This window comes from Acinonyx jubatus, chromosome X (genome assembly GCF_027475565.1).
Source record: "Acinonyx jubatus isolate Ajub_Pintada_27869175 chromosome X, VMU_Ajub_asm_v1.0, whole genome shotgun sequence".
Classification (NCBI taxonomy): domain Eukaryota; kingdom Metazoa; phylum Chordata; class Mammalia; order Carnivora; family Felidae; genus Acinonyx; species Acinonyx jubatus.
Genome location: NC_069389.1, coordinates 12080193 through 12099896, shown reverse-complemented (window position 1 = coordinate 12099896; position 19704 = coordinate 12080193). Strand labels below are relative to the sequence as shown.

General features: G+C 43.2%; 1 protein-coding gene across 2 annotated transcripts in view; it reads right to left on the bottom strand.

Annotated features, from left to right (window-relative positions):
• The window catches only part of CA5B (carbonic anhydrase 5B), a 51721-nt gene extending 32376 nt beyond the window's left edge, over window positions 1-19345 (bottom strand). The window contains exons 1-3 of one of the 2 annotated variants that reach the window (XM_027054486.2): window positions 19207-19297; window positions 17742-17781; window positions 9290-9484 (exon numbers count right to left, since the gene is read on the bottom strand). In XM_027054486.2, the coding sequence (XP_026910287.1) occupies window positions 9290-9431 (142 nt within the window). In that variant the 5' untranslated portion in view covers window positions 9432-9484; window positions 17742-17781; window positions 19207-19297. Of the gene's footprint in view, window positions 1-9289; window positions 9485-17741; window positions 17782-19206 lie in introns of both variants that reach the window. The other variant, XM_027054485.2, reaches the window with a different exon arrangement.
• Between the last annotated feature and the right edge of the window lie 359 nt (window positions 19346-19704).

The window sequence follows — 19704 nt, the reverse complement described above, 5'->3', positions numbered from 1 at the left end:
CCCTCCATAATTCAGAAAATGAGTATTCTTATATTTTTTAAAACTTTTTTTTAAGTTTATTTATTTATTATGAGAGAGAGAGAGAGAACCAGCAGGGGGGGGGGCAGAGAGAGAGAGACAAAGGATCCAAAGCAGGCTCCACACTGACAATGGAAACCCTGAATGCAGGGCTCGAACCCACGAACCGTGAGATCATGACCTGACCCGAAGTTGGACGCCCAACTGACTGAGCCACCCAGGAGCCCAAGTATTCTTATATTTTTATGGCAATACATTTATTTGCATAAGGTCAATAAGAATCTGTTCTCCTGTAACAGGACACAATTGGAAACATAGGTTATATTACCAAGGCTTTGACTGGAATGTAATATTTGATACCTATATAGATTTAGATATGACCAGACAGCTTTAAGGAACTAAGATTGGCTTCATGGAGCCAATAAAGCCCCCTGGAAATATTGGCCTTAATATTAACCTTGCTTACAGAGTTCCCAGCAGCCATACCAGATGATAAAGAAGGTTAATTCATGACAGGTATATGGGAACCTCAGAACATTTGGAGAACCTCAAGAAGAGAAGAATTCACCCAAATCTATAGGTCTTACAGGCAAAGTCTGGCAGGTATTTGGTGCAAGTTTTGGCTTGGCTTCTGGCCTTGATGCTGCTAAAAATACAACTAGAAATTCCTTATGAAAAGTTCCAGCAGGAAGAACAAATATTCTTAAAATGTCTATACTACCCAAAACATCTGCATATTTAATGCAATCCCTATTAAAATGCCAACAGCATTTTACACAGAACTAAAACAAATAATCCGAAAATAAGCATGGAACCACACAAGACGCCGAATAGCCAAAGCAATCTTGAAAAAGAACAACAAAGCTGTAACTGTCACAGTCCCAGATTTTAAGATATACTACAAAGCTGTAGTAGTCAAAACAGTATGGTACTGGCATAAAAACAGACATATAGATCAATGCAACCGAAAGAGCCCAGAAGTAAACCCATTATTATATGGTCTATTAATCTATGACAAAGGAGGCAAGAATATGCAAGGGGAAAAAGATAGTCTCTTCAACAAATGGTTCTAGGGAAACTAGACAGCTACATGCAAAAAATGAAACTGGACCACTTTATTTCACCATACACAAAAATGAACTCAAAATGGATTATGGACCTAAATGTGAGACCTGAAACCATAAAAATCCTAGAAGACAGCACAGGCAGTAATGTCTCTGACATCAGCTGTAGCAACATTTTTCTAGATATGTCTCCATGAGGCAGGGGAAACAAAAGCAAAATAAACTATTGGGACTACATAAAAATAAAAATTTCTGTACAGCAAAGGAAATGATCAACAGAAGTAAATGGCAATCTACAGAATGGGAGAAGATTTTTGCAAATGATATCTTTTTTTGGGAGAGAGAGAGCACGTGTGAGTGAGGGGAGGGACAGGGGAGAGAGAGGGAGGGAGGGAGGGAGAGAGAATCTTAAGCAGGCTCCACACTCAGTGTAGAACTTGATGCGGGGTTTGATCCCATGACTCTGGGATCATGACCTGAGCCAAAACCAAGAGTTGGCCACTTAACTGACTGAGCCACCCAGGTACCCCTGCAAATGATATATCTGATAAATGGTCATTATCTAAAATATATAAAGAAATTCTACAACTCAACACCCAAAACCCAAAAAATCCGATTTAAAAATGGGCAGGAGACATTTCACCAAAAAAGACATCCAGGTGGCCAACAGACACATGAAAAGATGCTCAACATCATTCATCATCAGGAAAATGCAAATCAACACCACAATGCTGTATCACCTCACACCTGACAGGATAGCTAAAATAAAAAAAATACAGGAAACAAGTGTTGGTGAGGGTGTGGAGAAAAAGGAAGTATTGTGCACTGTTGGTGGGAATGCAAACTGGTGTAGCCACTGTGGAAGACAGTATGGAGGATCCTCAAAAAATTACAAATAGAATTACCATACGATCCAGTAATGGCACTACTAGGTATTTACCCAAACAATACAAAAACACTAATTGAAAAGATATATACACCCCTATATTTATTGCAGCATTATTTACAATAGCCAAATTATGGAAACAGTCCAATGGTCCACCTATAGATGAATGGATAAAGAAAAAGTACATGTATACACAATGGAATGTTGCTAAGCCATAAAAAAGAATGAGATCCTTTGCCATTTGCAACAACACAGATGGAGCTAGAGAGTATGATGCTAAATAAAGTAAGTCAGTCAGAGAAAGACAAATACCATATGATTTCACTGATATGTGGAATTTATGAAACAAAACAAAGGAACAAAGATAAAAAGAGACAAACCAAGAAACAGATTCTTAACTATAGAGAACAAACTGGTGGTTACCAGAGGGGCAGTGGGGGGGGGGGATGGGTAAAGTAGGTGAAGGGGATTAAGAGTACATTTATTATGATGAGCACTGAGTAATGTATAGAATTGCTGAATCTCTATATTTTACACCCGAAACTAATATAACACTGCATGTTAACTATACTGGAATTAAAATAAAAATTTTTAATGGTAAAAAAAGGTAATTAAGCTTGAAATCTTGAAACTAGGTATTTCCTATTTTTTTAAAGACTCCAATAATTTCGTAACAACAAGGAAAAGTTCCAGCAAAGGAGATTTAAAGGAAACTACATGGCCAATCAGTATTCTTGTGGTGGTTCTGTAAATAATTAGGCCAAATTTTTAAAACTAGACTTACTTTGTAAACAAATATTAAATTTAACTATCTTTGGTAGAAATCAGGGTGATTACAGAAAGGAAAAAGTATGTTTCAATAACACACCTATGTAAATACTAGATTCTAATACTGTCTGTTACAAACAAGGCTAGCTCCTAATTTCTTCTAGTCCCTTCCAATGCTTTGCTGCAACTGTCCAAACTAATGCTTTTGATTTTTGTTCCTCCTTTCTGAATTGGATTCATTTGAGAACTAAAACTGCCCTTTTGCCCCCGAAGCCCTGCAAAATAAATATAAACCACCTGATGTAAGTTCAGAGAAATCACAACAGCTCATGTGTAGACAATCTTCATGCCTGCTCTTCTATTGGCCATGCAAAAATCACCACAGACACTCAGAACTACAAACCAGGAAGTTCTGTCACACTGCCACTGCCTGCTCTCACTCTATCTGAAGATGCTTCGAGCTTGACATCTAGAAATCCTCTCCACCGGCTATCCTCAGAACAAAAAAAACTGATGTATATTTTGACCTAATCAATAACCATTGTTTTTCTTTTGTTTCCATAGAAATGTCTGTTGTTTAATACCCAATGACTTGAACCAAAGGCCTAATTTTGAAAACACATCTGCATCATGGTAGAAATGAAATGAACTTAGCTGAATTGACCTACTGTCAGGACTAAGACTGGTTCAATGAGATGGAACAATTTGCCAGCTCAACTTTTAATGTGTAGAAACTTCAGGCAAGTTTCAGAGGAACGAACTGTAGGGGCCACAGGTAGGCTGCCCCAAGATAGGCCACTTTGGCATGAATGCTATTTTGTGCTAAAAGCAAATAACCCCAGCAGATTCAGGAAAAGCTCTGTACCTCTCCCTCAACTGCTTGCTTATACCAGGAAGAGAGCTACTAATAAAGAGTCCTCTTTACTTAAGAGACTGATCTTAATAGGGAAACCTTTGTTTTCCAAACATCTCTCCACACCTTCCTGCTAATGGTCTTCCTCCCCTTTGTCCTCAGACCCCTACCCCTCTCTGTAGCTCATACAAGCCTCATGTTGCCTCACTATACTTGGAATTTTCATGTCTGTGGATTTCCCTTATGTATGTTATTAAATTTGATCTTCCTTTAATCTGTCTCATGTCAATTTGATTCTCAGTCCGGCTAGCAGGAACTGGGTAAAAGAAATGCTTCCCCCTTAACAGTTCATATGATCACATCTACCCATTTCTCATTTCTTAAAATCCTACAGGCTCTCAAGATCACTTCGAGCCCCTTCCCAGACAACCCCACACTACATTAAGCATCCCTTGATATCTATTCTCTGTACCTGCACTGCGTAATAAGGTAACCACTCACCTTGCGTGACTGTTCAAATTGAGATGTGCTATAAATGTAAAACAGCGAGGGACCTTAAAGACTTAGCACAAAGCAATGTAAAATATTTCGTTTAGAATTTTTATACTCATCTCATGTTAAAATGAGAATATTTTGGATATGCTAGGTTAAATATTCTTCCTCCCCAACAAATATATTGGCAAAAATATTTTTAACTATATACTATATATATATATATATATATATATATTTTTTTAAGTTTATTTGTTTATTTGTTTTGAGAGAGAGAGAGAGAGGGAGAAAGAGTACAAGTTGGGGAGGGGTAGAGAGAAAGGGAAAGAGAGAATCCCAATGCGGGGCTCAATCTCAAGAAAGTGAGATCATGACTTGAGCTGAAATCAAGAGTCAGACACTTAACCAACTGAGCCACCCAGGTGCCCCTTTATATACTATATTTTGCCTATGCTTTTGCTATTTTAGAATTAATTTTCCCGATTTATTGAGATGTAATTGACATTATTTGTTCTTTTTAAAGATGTAGTTATTAGAAAATACAGAATTGCCTATATGGCTCTCATATTGGTGGTTCACATTATTCATCTACTGGACATTGTTATTCTAGGCCCTCATTGTTTTTTTCTCATTCGCCTTGCCCTGTTACCATCCTTTTTCTTGAGCTGTACAATTTTCTCATGTGATTGAAGACCATCCTAGTAGGCCCAAGGGCTTAGCACAGTGATAGGATACACAGGGACAGCCCCCTCCCTTGTGATATTGTTAGGGATGATCACAGAATCATAAATTGTCTTCTCAGAGCATGAGGGCTGTAAAAGGCACTTTGATGTTGAGCCCAGGTAACAGCAGCATACACATGCAGTCAACAACACAGAAGACTAAAGGCCACAGTTCCTGGGGGTCAGTTCAGGGCTGTTTGTTAGCTCCTTGTTGCTGCTGATACCCCTGAAGCTATTAATACAATTCCAAGGGGCTCTTAATCAGCCTATTGTTTCTCAAGGTTATTTGAATGTTAATGAAAAACTCTATGTGGGGCATCCTGAATCTGTATTATTTAGGGATTATTAGAGTTCTTTGTGAACACATTGCAAAACAAACTTTTTACTACTATTGTCCTCTAGGATTTTTATCCTTCAAAATTAACTGGAGAAATAACAGAACAACTTTCTAACACAGTTCAACTATAATACAGACCAGTCCTGTCCAATAGAACTTTCTCTGATGATGGAAATTTCCATTGTGGTAAGTGCTAGCAACATGTGGCCATAACATTTTAATACATTTATATTTACATGAAAATACACACATGGGGTTAGTGGCTAGATTTTATACAGGGCAGAGAGTGGGGCACAGAGAAAGTGGGCTCTGTGCTGACAGCAGAGAGCCTGATGTGGGGCTTGAACTCACGAACCATGAGATCACGACCTGAGCCAAAGTTGGACGCTTAACTGACTGAGCCACTCAGGTGCCCCTATACAGTGCCATTCTAGTCCATGTTGTCCTAAAATAATATTTCTCTTCCATCTAAACATAGAGATCATGAAAAATAAGAATCAATGAAATAATAACAAATAAAAATACGTACTATTTCAATTCTAGATGATATTCTTTATATTTAATTAAGAATTAAAATTATTAAATTTATGTCGTTTGGTCTCAGATCACATGTTTAATTTTTTAGGACTTTATTTATTCATTAATTTAAGGTACAGTGATTTCCCATTTACCCCTGCCCCCACACATGCAGCATCCCCCATTATGACCAACCCCCACCAGAGTGGTACATTTGTTATAATTCATGAACCTACACTGATACATGATAACACCCAAAGCCCATATGTTACATTGTAGTTCACTCTCGATGTTATATATTCCTTGGGTTTGGACAAATGTATACTGATCTGTATCCATCATAATATACACAGTATTTTCACTACCCTAAAAAAATCCTCTGCTCCACCTATCCATCCCTCCCTATACTCTAACACATGGCAACTACTGATCTTTTTACTGCCTGCATAGTTTTGCCTTTTCTAGAATGCCATACAGTTGGAATCACACAGTTTGTAGCCTTTTCAGATTGGCTTCTTTCACTTAGTCATATGCATTTAAGGTTCCTACATTTCTCTTCCTGGTTTCATAGCTCATTTCTTTTCAGTGAGGATATAAAATTCCATTGTCTGGATACACCATAGATAAGGCATCCATTCAAGTACTGCAGGACCTCTTGGCTGCTTCCAAGTTTTGGCAATTATGAATGAAGGTGCTGTAAATATCCATGTGTAGGTTTTTGTATAGACATGAGTTTAAAACAATGCTGGGTAAATACCAAGGTACATGATTGCTGAATGTATGGCAAGGATATATTTAGTTCTGAAAGAAACTGTCAAGTTATCTTGCAGGGTGGCTGTACCATTTTCACCAGCAATGAGTAAGAGTTTGTGTTGCCCCACACCCTCATACCCACTCGGTATGCTCAGTGTTCTGGAATTTGGCCACTGTAATAGGTGTTTGCTGATATCTTTTATTCTGTTAGTTTGTATTTCCCTGATCACAGATCACATAGTGGGGCATCTTTTTATATTCTTATTTGCCATCTATAGATCTTCTTTGGTGAAGTGTCTGTTAAGTAAGGTCTTTGATCCGTTTTTAATTAGACTTTTTTTATTGTTGACTGTTGGACTTCATTTTCTGATCTACTCTAACACTGAATGTTTTATGTGACAATTAACATAAATTTCAGTAGAAGATATACTAAGTGAATTTGATTTTATTCTCATCTTGGGGAACAGGGGCAGGCTTTTAGCTTTATTTTATCATACTACAAGTCCTCAAATTAGGACTGTCAACACTGTCTGCTACTTGAGATAACAGCGAACAGTGATCTGAGTCGACAGCCAATGATTCCCTGGGAGGTGAGAAGGTGAATCCCAGAGCACAAGGCCCTAGTGAAATGCTGCTTCCTGAATTTGCCATATCCTCCTACTTCATTTACTCCTCATTCCGCTTAACCCAATCTTTTTTTTTTTAATTTTTTTTTCTTAATGTTTTCATTTTATTTTTGAGACAGAGAGAGACAGAGCATGAGCAGGGAAGGGGCAGAGCGAGAGGGAGACACAGAATCGGAAGCAGGCTCCAGGCTCTGAGCCATCAGCACAGAGCCCGATGCGGGGCTCGAACTCACAGACTGTGAGATCATGACCTGAGCCGAAGTCGGACGCTCAACCGACTGAGCCACCCAGGCGCCGCCCGCTTAACCCAATCTTAAAAATGGTCACAAAAACATCTGACGGGGGCACTGAGCCTATGACGATAAGGACAGTGATGACGATAATCGTAGTACTAGGAGTAGGAGTACTTGCCAACACAGTCCTCACTGTACGGCGGCCACTAGCTACGGGCTTTGCAGGTTATCTTTTCTAGCCCTCAACGATCTTGGGTCATTCTTGGTCACACAAGTACACAACGGGGCCTTCTGCCATCGTATTAAGCTGCCAGTGGCTCAGCGCAGCAGAAATTACAATATTCTCCCCAGTGAAAACAGGAGGGGCAGAGCAATATGCGAAAAGCAAAACCAAATCATGACTGTCGCCTGTTTCTCTTAGTAAGTTAAAAACAAGAACATCTGATGTGAAAAATTAATCAAGGAAAGCCCATACCTCCCCAAGCCACCGCGTTTTGTTTGTCAGCACTAAAAGAAGCAAGACATATGTATGTTGGACTTTAGACCTTTATCTTTCAACTCTCTGTTAAAAAAAAAAAAAAGTAAAACTTTGGTAGTTACATAAATATGACTCTTTTTTTCCATTTGAAGCCTCAGACCACAAAATGCCAGTGTTGAGAATAAGCCAGTCCCAGTAGGATGTGGGTCTGCTGGTAGGAAGCCACACCCAGCAACCAGAAATTTATTATGACTCCAACCAATTCATTTTAATGAGAACATTGTCAATGTTAGAGGAAACAAAGTAAATTCATAATAAAAATGCATTTGTGAAGAAGTTTCAAGTCCTTGGATTTAGCTAGATTAGTACTACTGATATAAAAGCATTCCTTTCTTACCTTCTTTTTTTAGTATGTGCTTATGATGTCAAAAGAGAGAAAACCCAGAGAGAAAAAGCAGAGAAACCCAGACTTAGGAGGAAACCAACATTTGAAAACCCTGCGTCAATTCCTTTAAGATAATAGAAAGTACGAAAAATTCCTCTTTCACAATATACTTAGGCATTTTACCTCTCCACAAATTCAAACTCACCTCTCCACAAAAACATGCATTCTTATTCTCTCCTCTTGTCCCACTGATTTTTAACCAGGGCAATTCTGTCTCCCGCAGAGCTCATTTAGTAATGTCTGCTGACATTTGTGGTTGTTCTAACTGGGTGAGGGTGCAACTGTCATCTCTGTGGATGACCACTGTGGATACAGGGCAGGGATGCAGCTAATCACCCTACAGTGCACGCTTCACGTGCAACATCACAGAGTGGCCCATCCCCCCGGTCAGTAGTGCCTCAGTGGACAATCCCTGCACCACAGGGATGTACCAGGTAGCTGGTGTCTCAGGAGAAGAACGGGATGCGGGAGGTGGCAGGAGAGACCATCTGCCGCCTCCCTTGATGCCGCACTCACAGCAGAGCACACGCTGGCTAGCTGCTCGGCTGGAATTAACTCTGCAGTTTGTGACTCGGGAGAGAATATTCCAGAGCGCGAAGCCACTGACCTGCTGGCAAAAGTGAATATGCAACTTGCAGAACGTTAAGATTCACGGGGAGAATTCGCCGTCTGTGGATCCACGTTAGTAAGAAGACCACTGCTAACCACAACAGCACAGAACAGGTTCCAGAGTACCGGAAACTGGGACATCTCCCTTGTCCTATTTCGGCACGACATCCTTTGAACATGTTAGAATCGGTCAAGGAAAGGACTTTCTGAACCTTATGACGGTTTTGCAATATACGTGTATCAAATCACCATGCTGCACAACTTCGACTTACACAATGTTATGTGGCAACTACATCTCAATGAACCTGGGGGAAAAGAATTTTCCACATTTATCTGAAAAGACAAGTAGAGAAACAAGTAGCTGTTCTCACGGTTCTTAGGGCACAGAATCCCACTCTGGAATGCCACTGACAGCACGTGGATAAACAGGGCACACGTGATTGCTACGAAACCAGCCTCTCGCTCTCTCAAAGGCAGCGGGATACTCACAGGCTCGGTTCCGGGTTTTGTATGTGCAGGTGTAGAGGCTGCAGGGCCTCGCCGGCACGGAGCTGGGGATCTGGAATCTTCTCCACGGTGACCTGCATGGAGAGGCTTGCAGAATGGCCCTGAGGATACTCATCACCACCATGTTTAGCTTGAAATGTTGATCAGGCCCGAAATAACATGCAGGAACCTAATAACCTAGAGGGAGGAGGACAGAGAAGGCGAAGCTGTAAACAACCGAGGGTGACCATCGAGCGGAAGCTCTGAGTAGGGCAACAACATTAGGACTCTGAGCACACATGGTGGGGCGGGGTTGGGGAGGGGTGGAGGGGGAATGAGTCAAGAGTTAATCCACTCCTCTTCCTGAAAATTACCTGCCACTCCAGCAGGAAAGATCCTTTGCTGTCAAGTCTCCTCCCCACTTCTGCCTGCACACCAGCCACAAGGACTCCGGTTCTTCCCACTCCCTATGCTCCCTCTGGCCTCAGGGCTTGTACAGATGCTCCTCCTTCTCTGGACCACTCTCCCTCCATCCCCACCTGGTTCTTCCCCCCCACCCCCCTCCAGGTGTTCCACTCCAGCATCACTTCCTAGAAGCTTCCCCTGACCGGCACTCACCAGGTGAGCCCAGCACCCTCGTCTCCCTCATGGTGCTCCTTGCAGTTGAACACCTCATCAGGAATGTACTTTATGACGCCACCTTCCTGGCAGCCGAGCCCCATGGTGGTAGGGACCATGTCTGTCTCTCCCGTAGCTGTATCTCTTACTGTCTGGCACCTGATGGCCACTCAGTGACCTGGGCACACTTCCTTGGCGATAGAGAAGATGTTGATCTTAACTAATTTCAAGAACCACAAACTGTGAAGTGATGCCAGAATGTTCTAAGACAGTATGAAGGGTTTTTCCTTTTCCTAGATGCCACCGTCACCCATTTGTGGGGTTATTTATACTTCTGAAACACTTTGAAATGCTTGCCATTTAAGGGTAGGGCCCCAATCCCTACCTGTAAGATCTGAAGGACCCCCAAAGTTCTGTACGATCTGAAGGAGGACCATAGCTAAATATGAGTCTAAGCTGGTCTCACAGGGATGGAAGTTCTGCCAGTAAACGTTTGTATTTCAACATTTATCGTCATTTCCTTTGTTCCAGGCACCATGTTGGGTGCTGGGATGCAAAGCCGAACAAGGCATGAACTCTACCTTCCAGGTGTGCCATTAATTTCTCCTGCTCAGGGCCTCTTGAAATGCACATCATACGGGAAGGGAAACCATGACTCCCCAGATTCTGCCTTCAGCCTATTAGAGGCCTCTCAATTGTCTGGCAATGGTGGGGGAAGGAGAGGTGCCCAAAGGCATAAAAAGAGAAATAATGATCCCTAGCAATGCTGAGCAAAGAGGCAATTGTCTCATTTCACCCTTTCCTCTCTTCGTGTACTTCACTGGTTTTAACTGGCAGTGAACTAGCTCTTCTCCCCTGTGCTGCTGCCCTTAACCTTGCTAGATCTGAGCTAGAGGAGAGGTCTACATCTAAGGGAAAGGAGAGAAAAAAAAATCACACCTGAAGTGTGTCCAGTAAAAACAGGAAGGAGAGTTACTTCCTGTTACTACCTGAAAGGAACCAGTGAGGGCTCCAGGCAGAACCCTTCATGACCATCAACGAGCCATGTGTCTGGCCAAGTACTGTAAAGTGACCTGTGGCAAGCAGCCAGCCTTGAAACCTGGTGCCATGTACCCTGTTGTATACATCACTTTGCCAGTGAACACACTGAACACAGGAAGCAAAGATGCATGGTCGCTGCATTAAAGGGGACTGGTAGAAAGTTCTGAATCCCATGGAGCCTCCTCGCCTGCAGGCCTAACTCCTTACCTGGGGTCTTTAGATCAGTGACAACTAAAATATGTTTGCATTGCCAACAGGTATCAGAAATTCTCAAACCAACATAAACTCACTTTTGTTTAGTTTTATGTGTGTGTGCACGTATACATACGCATACACATTTTGGGGCGATATGTCAATATGTACCTTCTTTAAGCTATGCAGATTTCAAATATAGATTGGTAATAAACCTTCAAGATATTATCAGGTTTTTTTAATGTTTATTTATTCAAGAGAGAGAGAGCATGCATGCACGTACACACGAGCAGGGGAGGGGCAGAGAGAGAGAGAAAAAAAATCCCAAGTACGTTCCGTGCTCAGCACAGAGCCCAACACGGGGCTTGATCCCATGACCCTGGGATCATGACCTGAGCCAAAATTAGGAGTCGGATTCTCAACTGACAGAGCCACACAGGCTGCTTCTCAAGATATTATCTTGATAGTGCCTTGTGCCAAATAAAAGTACCTCATTTTCAAATCCCTCCATTCACTGAATTAACTCATCAGGTGTATGAAATAATAGACCATCGGCTACCTCCTTTCAGAATCTATTTCTTTTTTGTCCTTAATTTTTTCTTTTGGCAAACTTCAAATTCGTACAAACAGTGGAAATACTATAATAAAACCACCTCTATACCCAATACTTCATTCTAACAATCATCTGCTGGTGGCCAAGCATGTTTTATTTCTACCCTCCCTTCTACTTCCCCTCTCTGTATTACTTTGAAGCAAATGGTCGACATCTTAGAAACTTATCCATGATTGTTTTCCATAGGAAAATATCTCCAAATTTATAGTTTCTTCTCCACAAAAATCATCTGTAGAAAATACCCTCTGGTGTTGTTTATGGACAGAATATGAAAACAATCAATTTTCCAAAATTAAAAACATGGCAAAAAAGCCCAGTAACCTGATATTTTCTCAGTACCTGCCTATCCCTTCATGTAAACATTTCACCTCTCTCTTGATATCTCCACCCTAATCTTGGATGAGAGTCATATCAAGATCTTTATGCTTTTTTCTAACTTGTAAGACTATGTGCAGCACGAAACTGTATAATTTATAATTGCAGATCAGCAGAATAAAAGGATTATATGAACTGAAATATGTAAGAATAAGGCTTAATGTACACACTTCATCTTATGCAAGAAAGAATCTAGAACCAGAGAAGAAGGAGAAACATTTGTTCAGTAATGCTATACATGACGTTGACTCTGTCTGTGACTTCAAATGGTCTAAGGGCTGAAAAAGCTCTCAGAAAAGCTGGTAAGTGTTGTATAAATGAAAGTTCTTATTATTCAAATCGAGTTTGCTAAAATGCTACTGATGCTATAAATGCAAACACTAAGAAAATAGAAAGCAGTTTGGGACAATTTTTAATTTCATGTTTTTTGTTTTCTTTTTGAGACAATGCCATTAAACAATTCCAACTACAGAAGGTTCTTTCTGATAAAATCAATTTGACGGTAACATTTTTTTCTTTTTTCTTCAATGTTTACTTATTTTTGATATATAGAGAGACAGGGAGAGAGGGAGAGAGAGAACGAGCAGGGGAGGGACAGAGAGAGAGGGAGACACAGAATCCAAAGCAGGATCCAGGCTCTGAGCTGTCAGCACAGAGCCCAAAGTGGGGCATGGACTCATGAACCGTGAGATCATGACCTGAGCCAAAGTTGGACGCTTACCTGACTGAGCCACCCAGGCACTCCAACAATAAAATAAAATTTTAAAAATTGCTAAGAGGTATGGGAAAACCTTGCCTGAATTCTGTGCTTCTTCTCATTGATTTCCGTTCCTGACTTGAAGCAATAATGAGTGATTATCTCATGCAAAGCACCGGGCTGGGTGAAGACGAAAAAGTCATGTTTTCTCCCCATTCCCACAAACTTACAATCTATAAAAAACTATTAAACATGTAACTTTTCTGTTTTTTTTAGTTACCTTTTTGTATTATGGAAAAATGTACATAATATTTTCCATTTTAACCTTTTTTAAGTGTACAATTCAGTGGCATGAAATATCACATTCACAACGTTGTGTAACCATCACCAGTATCTATACCCCAAGCTTTCATCATTCCCGGCATAAACTGTATCCCTGTTAAACAATAACTCCCCAATCCTCCCCACCCCCCCCAGCACCCCCTGGTCTACTTTCTGCCTCTGTGTATTTGCCTATTCCAGATAATTCATGTAAGTGGACTCATACAACATTTTCCCTCTGTGCCTGTCTTATCTCACTTAGTATAATTACACGAATACTTCCTAATCAAAGCCAGATGTGATGGCAGCTCTGACTTAATTCAATGAGAACACAGAGGGCAGAGGCTCTAAATTTTAGCAGGGGGCAGCATCTGGACCATGCGTCACAGGAGAGAGACAATTTGAACAGGAGAGGCAAAGCTAGAGAGATAGGGGTAATGTCAGGGATGATGAGGACATTTGGGGAGGCAGGAGTGTTTAGTAGTCAAGGCTGGAGAGGACAACTGAGGTTGAAATGGGTAGAACCTTGGGCTTATTCAATAACCAATCCCAGTGTCAGAGAGAGGTTGGCAAACATATCGAAAAGGACTCCTTTCTTGCTTAACAATCTAAATGGAAAAGGAGACTTAGTAATTCCCAGGAACCCAATGATAAGTACAACATATACTCAAAAGAAGGGACATGCTGGTTGTCCTTCAAAGGGAAAGCTGTGATAAGACACAGCCAAGTGCGTGTCTGACTGCCAGGGGAGTTGTACAGACAAGTGGGTACTCACTTGGCCCTGCATAAGAGGCTGTGTGGGGATCTGAAGCATGTGAGCGTGGTGCCCAGCGAAGTCTGGGTGAATGATCCTTGGTCTAGCTCCACAGAGAGCCATCAGGAAAGTACCGTGGCATGGCCAGGGCTGTGCTCATTCCTTGGGCGACTGCCCTGCTTTCTGTAGTCATGCTGTCTGTGCACGACACTGAGGCTGGTGGCTGATGACACCCGGCCCAGAGGAAGTATCTCCTGCCCACTTCTGGACTCGCTCTCTAGGGGTAAGGAGTACACAAAGTTCCAGCGAGCCCGCTGGTACCCTCAGCTCTTGGTCATCTTCTTTCACAAAGCCCACCAAGTAGTGGGCTGTGCGCAGGGTCTAGAAACCTGAACCATTTCTCTGTCTTCTAAGAATGCTGCTGACCTCACTGCAGTGAACATAGTCTCTGAGGATTATTTTATTGTGTTTTTAGACCAAAAAATCCCGTTTTGTTACAAAGCCAAGTGTATCTGAATTTCCCATTATCCCAAGTCTGTTATGAATATTTGTTAAGGTGCTGGCCAAGCAGATGCCCAGGTGACGCAGCTGAAGGTGAAGCTGGATGGGACTGGAGATTAACTTGAAGAATATGAATTTCCAGGAGGTTGGAAGACCCTCAGGTATTATTCCACATATACAGGATGGTTTCTGAGGACTCCATGCACACAGCGCAGGATGGATGGGAGTGGGCAGAACGGACGCGGGAAGGTCCGTGACAAGGAGATTCCTCCAACCATCCTTCATTCAATCCATCACTCTTTCATCCTTTCATTCATCAGGACGTCAATCAAGCAGCTACCAAATGCCAGACACTGGTCTCGGATCACCGAGGCAATAAAACAAAGTCCCTATCCTGGTGGAAATTACATTCTAGTCGGGGAGACAGATAATAAACAGCAACGTAACACATAAGTCAGTTGCACGGACGATTAAAATAAACTCAGCGAAAAGTAGAGCAGGATGAGCTGACTCTGGAGTGCCACTGGGAAAGGAGTGTTGTTTTTGAAATAAATCGCTTGAAGGAGGCCTTACTGAGAAGGTGAAGTCTGAGCAAAAAGTTGAAGGAAATGAAGGAATTAGTTCTGGGGCTATTGGGGGAAGGGTATTCCAGGAAGACGGAATTGCCTATGCAGAGATCCTGAGGCGGGAGCATGGCTGGCACATACAAGGGATAGTAAGGAGCCCAACACGGCAGGAGCAGAGTGGACTAGCAGGACGGTAGTAGGAGACAAGGTGGAGAGATCATGAATGCCAGATCAAGTAGATTTCTAGGCCACTGTAAAGGTTCTGTCTCTAATTCAGCATTTCTCACCCTTGACATTGTTGACATTTGACCAGATAACTCTGTTTTGGGGCTGTCCCATACATTGTACGATGGTTAGCAGCATCCCTGGCCCCTACCCATTAGATGCCGATGACACACTCCCTCCCTTACGACCACCAAAAATGTGTCCTGACACTGCTGATGTTCCTTGGAGAAGGGGAATCACCCGAGTGGAAACCCCCGCTCTAAGTGAAATGGGGGACACAATGGAGTTTTGGGAGCAGAGAAAGGACACAACCTGATTTGTATCTTTAAAAGATCATTCAGGGTGCCTACTGGAAATCAACTGGGATGGGAGGCAGGAAAGAAGCAGGGAGATCACTCAGAATAATCCAGGGGCTGGAACGAAGGATGTCGTAGTGGAGGTGGTGAGAAGCAGTTGGGTGTTGGCTGTATCCTGGAGAGACAGCCCGTAAGATGTGAAAGAAAGGACTCAAGGATGACCGAAAGATTCTCCACCTAATCAGCTAGAGGGACGGAGTTGCCAGGAACCGAGATGAGCGCCACAGTGTGCAGAACAGGTTTCGGGTGGGACAGGAGCAGCTCAGATTTGGGCACTTGAGTTTGAAATGAAATTCCAGGAATCCAAGTGACAGAATATGAAGCACTGACGGGAGAGTGACAGTAGCGATGAACCAAGGTACTCTGGATGCAAGAGACTGCCATTTGGGTAAGAAAACCTAGGATCCGGCACTCAACTGGAAGAGAGAAGAGGGAAGAAGTTGAAGAAGGCCCCATGATTTTATGGAGGGATGATGCTGACGGTAGAAGGAGGATGAGTCCCTGGAGAGAGAAATAAGCCGGCTCAAGGAGCAGGTGGGAAGGGAAAGAGGTCATTCTTCCCGTGAATCTTACAGAGTTGAGGTCCAAGGGGACAGCGGGAGGAAAAGTCTAGGAGAGAGTCAGTGCAGCTCTGGTGCTCAGGAGAGGTCCTGAGGTCAGAGAGAGAAGAAAATTCCCTTCCCTCCCCCAGGAGTAACAGGTGTATAGAGGGAGACTGACAAAATGCAGTGAGGAAGCCAAGAGACAGAAGGAAGAGTAAAGGCGATCAAGGAAAGAACAGAGCATGGAAGGTCAGGGGTGAGGAGGGTTCCAGGGAAATCCAAATAAACAGAAACTCAACTTAGCTAATGCTGGGCTACAATACCTGTAGCAATACGTGAGGTTATTTATGCCAAAGCCTAAAGATAATCCCCTCTGTTATATTAAAATTATAATTTATTGATAGTTAAATTTACCTGTTGATCTCATAAAACCTTAACTTGTAAAAACCATAAATAATGTTTATCAAACATTATATATAACAATGAACTACTAGTATACATTACTAGATTTCACAGAAAATCCATCCTTATTTAAGTTTGTCCTTAAAGATGGGACAGTAGCTTGAATGGGCCCCAGGAGCGCTACATTTTTTTCACTATATGCCTTTGCTATCACTAATTATTTATGTACATCCTTAACTTTTACTAACATGTCTCTTTATCTGATGTTTTGCAGACTTAGAAATGTATGAAAAAAAGATTCTAAAAGCTTTTAAAGAATCATTAATAAATTATGTATTTATTAAATGATAGGGAGAGTTGATCCTTGAACAACACAGCTCCATTTGTATGTGGGTTTCTTTTTTTTTTTTTAATTTTTTTTAACATTTATTTACTTTTGAGACAGAGAGAGAGCATGAATGGGGGGAGGGTCAGAGAGAGAGGGAGACACAGAATCGGAAGCAGGCTCCAGGCTCCGAGCTGTCAGCACAGAGCCCAACGCGGGGCCCGAACTAGTGAACCATGAGATCATGACCTGAGCCGAAGTCGGACACTCAACCAACTGAGCCACCGAGGCGCCCCTGTGGGTTTCTTTTCAACAAATACAGTACAGTAGGGTAAATGTATTTTCTCTTCCCTATGATTCTTTTAATATTCTTTTCTCTAGCTTACTTTAAAGTTTATTTATTTATTTTGAGAGAGAGAGAGAGAGAGCGAGCAGGGGACGGGCAGAGAAAGAGGGAGAGAGAGGATCCCAAGCAGGCTCCGGGTTGGCAGCACAGAGCCTGACATAGGGCTTGAGCTCATGAACCGTGAGATCATGACCTGAGCTAAAACCAAGAATCGGAGGCTCAGCTGACTGAGCCACCCAAGTGCCCCTAGCTTCCTTTATTGTAATATAGTATATAATACATATAATACACAAAATATGTTAATTGGCTATGTTATTGGTAAGGTTTTTGATCAACACTAGGCTATTAGTAGTTATGTTTTAGGGGGAGTCAAAAGTTATAGATGGATTTTTGACTGGGCAGGGGGTTGGTGTCCCCTAATCCCTGTGCTGTTCAAGGGTCAGCTGTAGTTTGAACTCTGCCTGATTAAGCCATTTATATGTATGCAAAACAGACAGAAAAAAAAAAGTACTAACTAAAGGTTACAATTACATTGAAGAAAATTCCTTAATTTTCATTAGACTGACTCTCCATTTTCTCACCTCCTGAGTTCCAAAGGAAGCCAGTCTTTTGCAATATGCCCTGAAATGTAAATGAAAGGTTAAGCTGTCACGTCTTGATGAGAAAACGGAGCTTCTTCCTCTCACCCACTTCTTCCCCAAGATCGTGATTCCAATCTGGGGTGGCCAAAGGTTTCAAAATACATTTCCAGTAACTGTTTTGTGTGCCACAACCAAGCTCCCCTATGGTGCCGATGAGATGGAATTTTCTTCCTCCCATCAGATTTCCAAAATATTCAAGTTCTCTCATTCACTCACAATTCACATTCTTTATCGAGTCTCAACTGTGAGTGGTCACCTTTCGCCTAGCTCCAGGGAGAACAGGGCCGGTGTGTACAGGCACAGAGAACCGTGCCCTTGATGATCTTGGCCTTCTGGTGAATTTCAGTCCTGGTTCTGACATAAAAATTATCTGAGAAAGGCCCTAGATAGCTGAAACGTTTTCCATATTCCAACATATTCTGAGGGATGTGCAGGCAGATAAGGGGTAGGGGCTGGGGAGCTTCCCTCACCCGAAAATCTGGCTACTCCTTTCCTTATTCCAGCAAGGCTTTTAATAGCAGAGAGGAGGTGGCCACATTATCTGTAAAGGACTAAGAAGGAGAAGCAGAAAGCAATATAGTCTGTAGTATTCAGACGCTGGGAGAACAAGTTCGAACCAAATTCAGGTGTACACATTAACTTCTGTATTTCTCAAATTTTCCCAGGGAAAATACAGGGGACGGGAGGGTGCTTACATTAATATTAAAGAGTTGCCACCAGCCTTAAGGTAGCAGCGCTTAGCAGTGAATGCCACAAAGACTCATAACTATCAAAAATGTACTTAGGCGTTTTTCCTTCAGTTCTGGGGCGGGGCACAAAACAAAAAGGCCAGAAGTAACTGCGGAATGGAGAAGGCTCAGATTCGTCCACGTGACACAGCTGTGATGCTGAGTCCCTGCCTTGGGGGTGGCTGGGACTCCGTCCACAGACCTTGGTATAGTCGGGGGTGGGGGGGAATACAATCCAGACCCAAGTTAGCCCCAGTTTGTCGCGCCTTGGTTTCCGGAACTGCAATCTGAGATTTTGTAGCCCTTACCCCTGTCTACACCTATTTCACAGCAGGTTGGACTTGAGTTAATTCACATCCAACCACCCCTGGCAGCGCTCTCTCCTAGGGAACTGCCCTCACGCCTCCCCGCCAAATTCCCTCAGACAACTGTTTCCCGCAAGTGCAATAACCCTAAGGAGGTGCAGCCATCTAGTTGATGAGTCCCATGGTAGAATAGGGCTGCAGGGGTGAAAGAGCGACGCCCCGCGGGGACCCCGGCAATTCTCGCTGGACCAACAGCTGTCCCGAGTCTGAGACCTGGCGTGGTGAGGCGGGGGGTGTGAGGAGGGTCTCAGCCCTCCCCGAGTCGGCGTGTCTCCGCTGTAGCCCCCACTCCAGTCGGCCACCGGCCCTTACCTTAGCGTTTCTCCAGAGCGCGAACCTTGGCGGCTAGCTCTAGTCCCGGGACCTGCCGCTAGTGCGGGGGGCCATCATAGCCACGCCCCACCGTCACGCCCCACAGCCTAGGCCACGCCCCTCTCATTTAGGCCTCTCCCCACAGGGCAGGACCCCGCCCCCTCACGTCCTTACGTGCTGCTCTGACCACGCCCCCCGACCGTGCTCTCCGTAGTCCGCGGCCTGGCCTCTCCGGCCCGGCCACAGCCACGCCTCCCCACCCGGGCCACCGCCCTGAGCTCCCCCTGGGCCCAGCCCTCCACCTTGGTTACGCCTCTGCGCTCCGCTCTGGCCCCGCTTGCCCCGCTTGCCCTGAGCCCTTAGCGCTCCCTCCTACCAGGCGGGACTTGATCGTAGGAATTTGAGATCGCGTGGGCGGCCTCCCCTTGTCTCTAGAGAAACACTCCCGGGTCTGGGAACTGAGCGCTGGCGACATTTTGTCGGGTGCAATCAGACTGC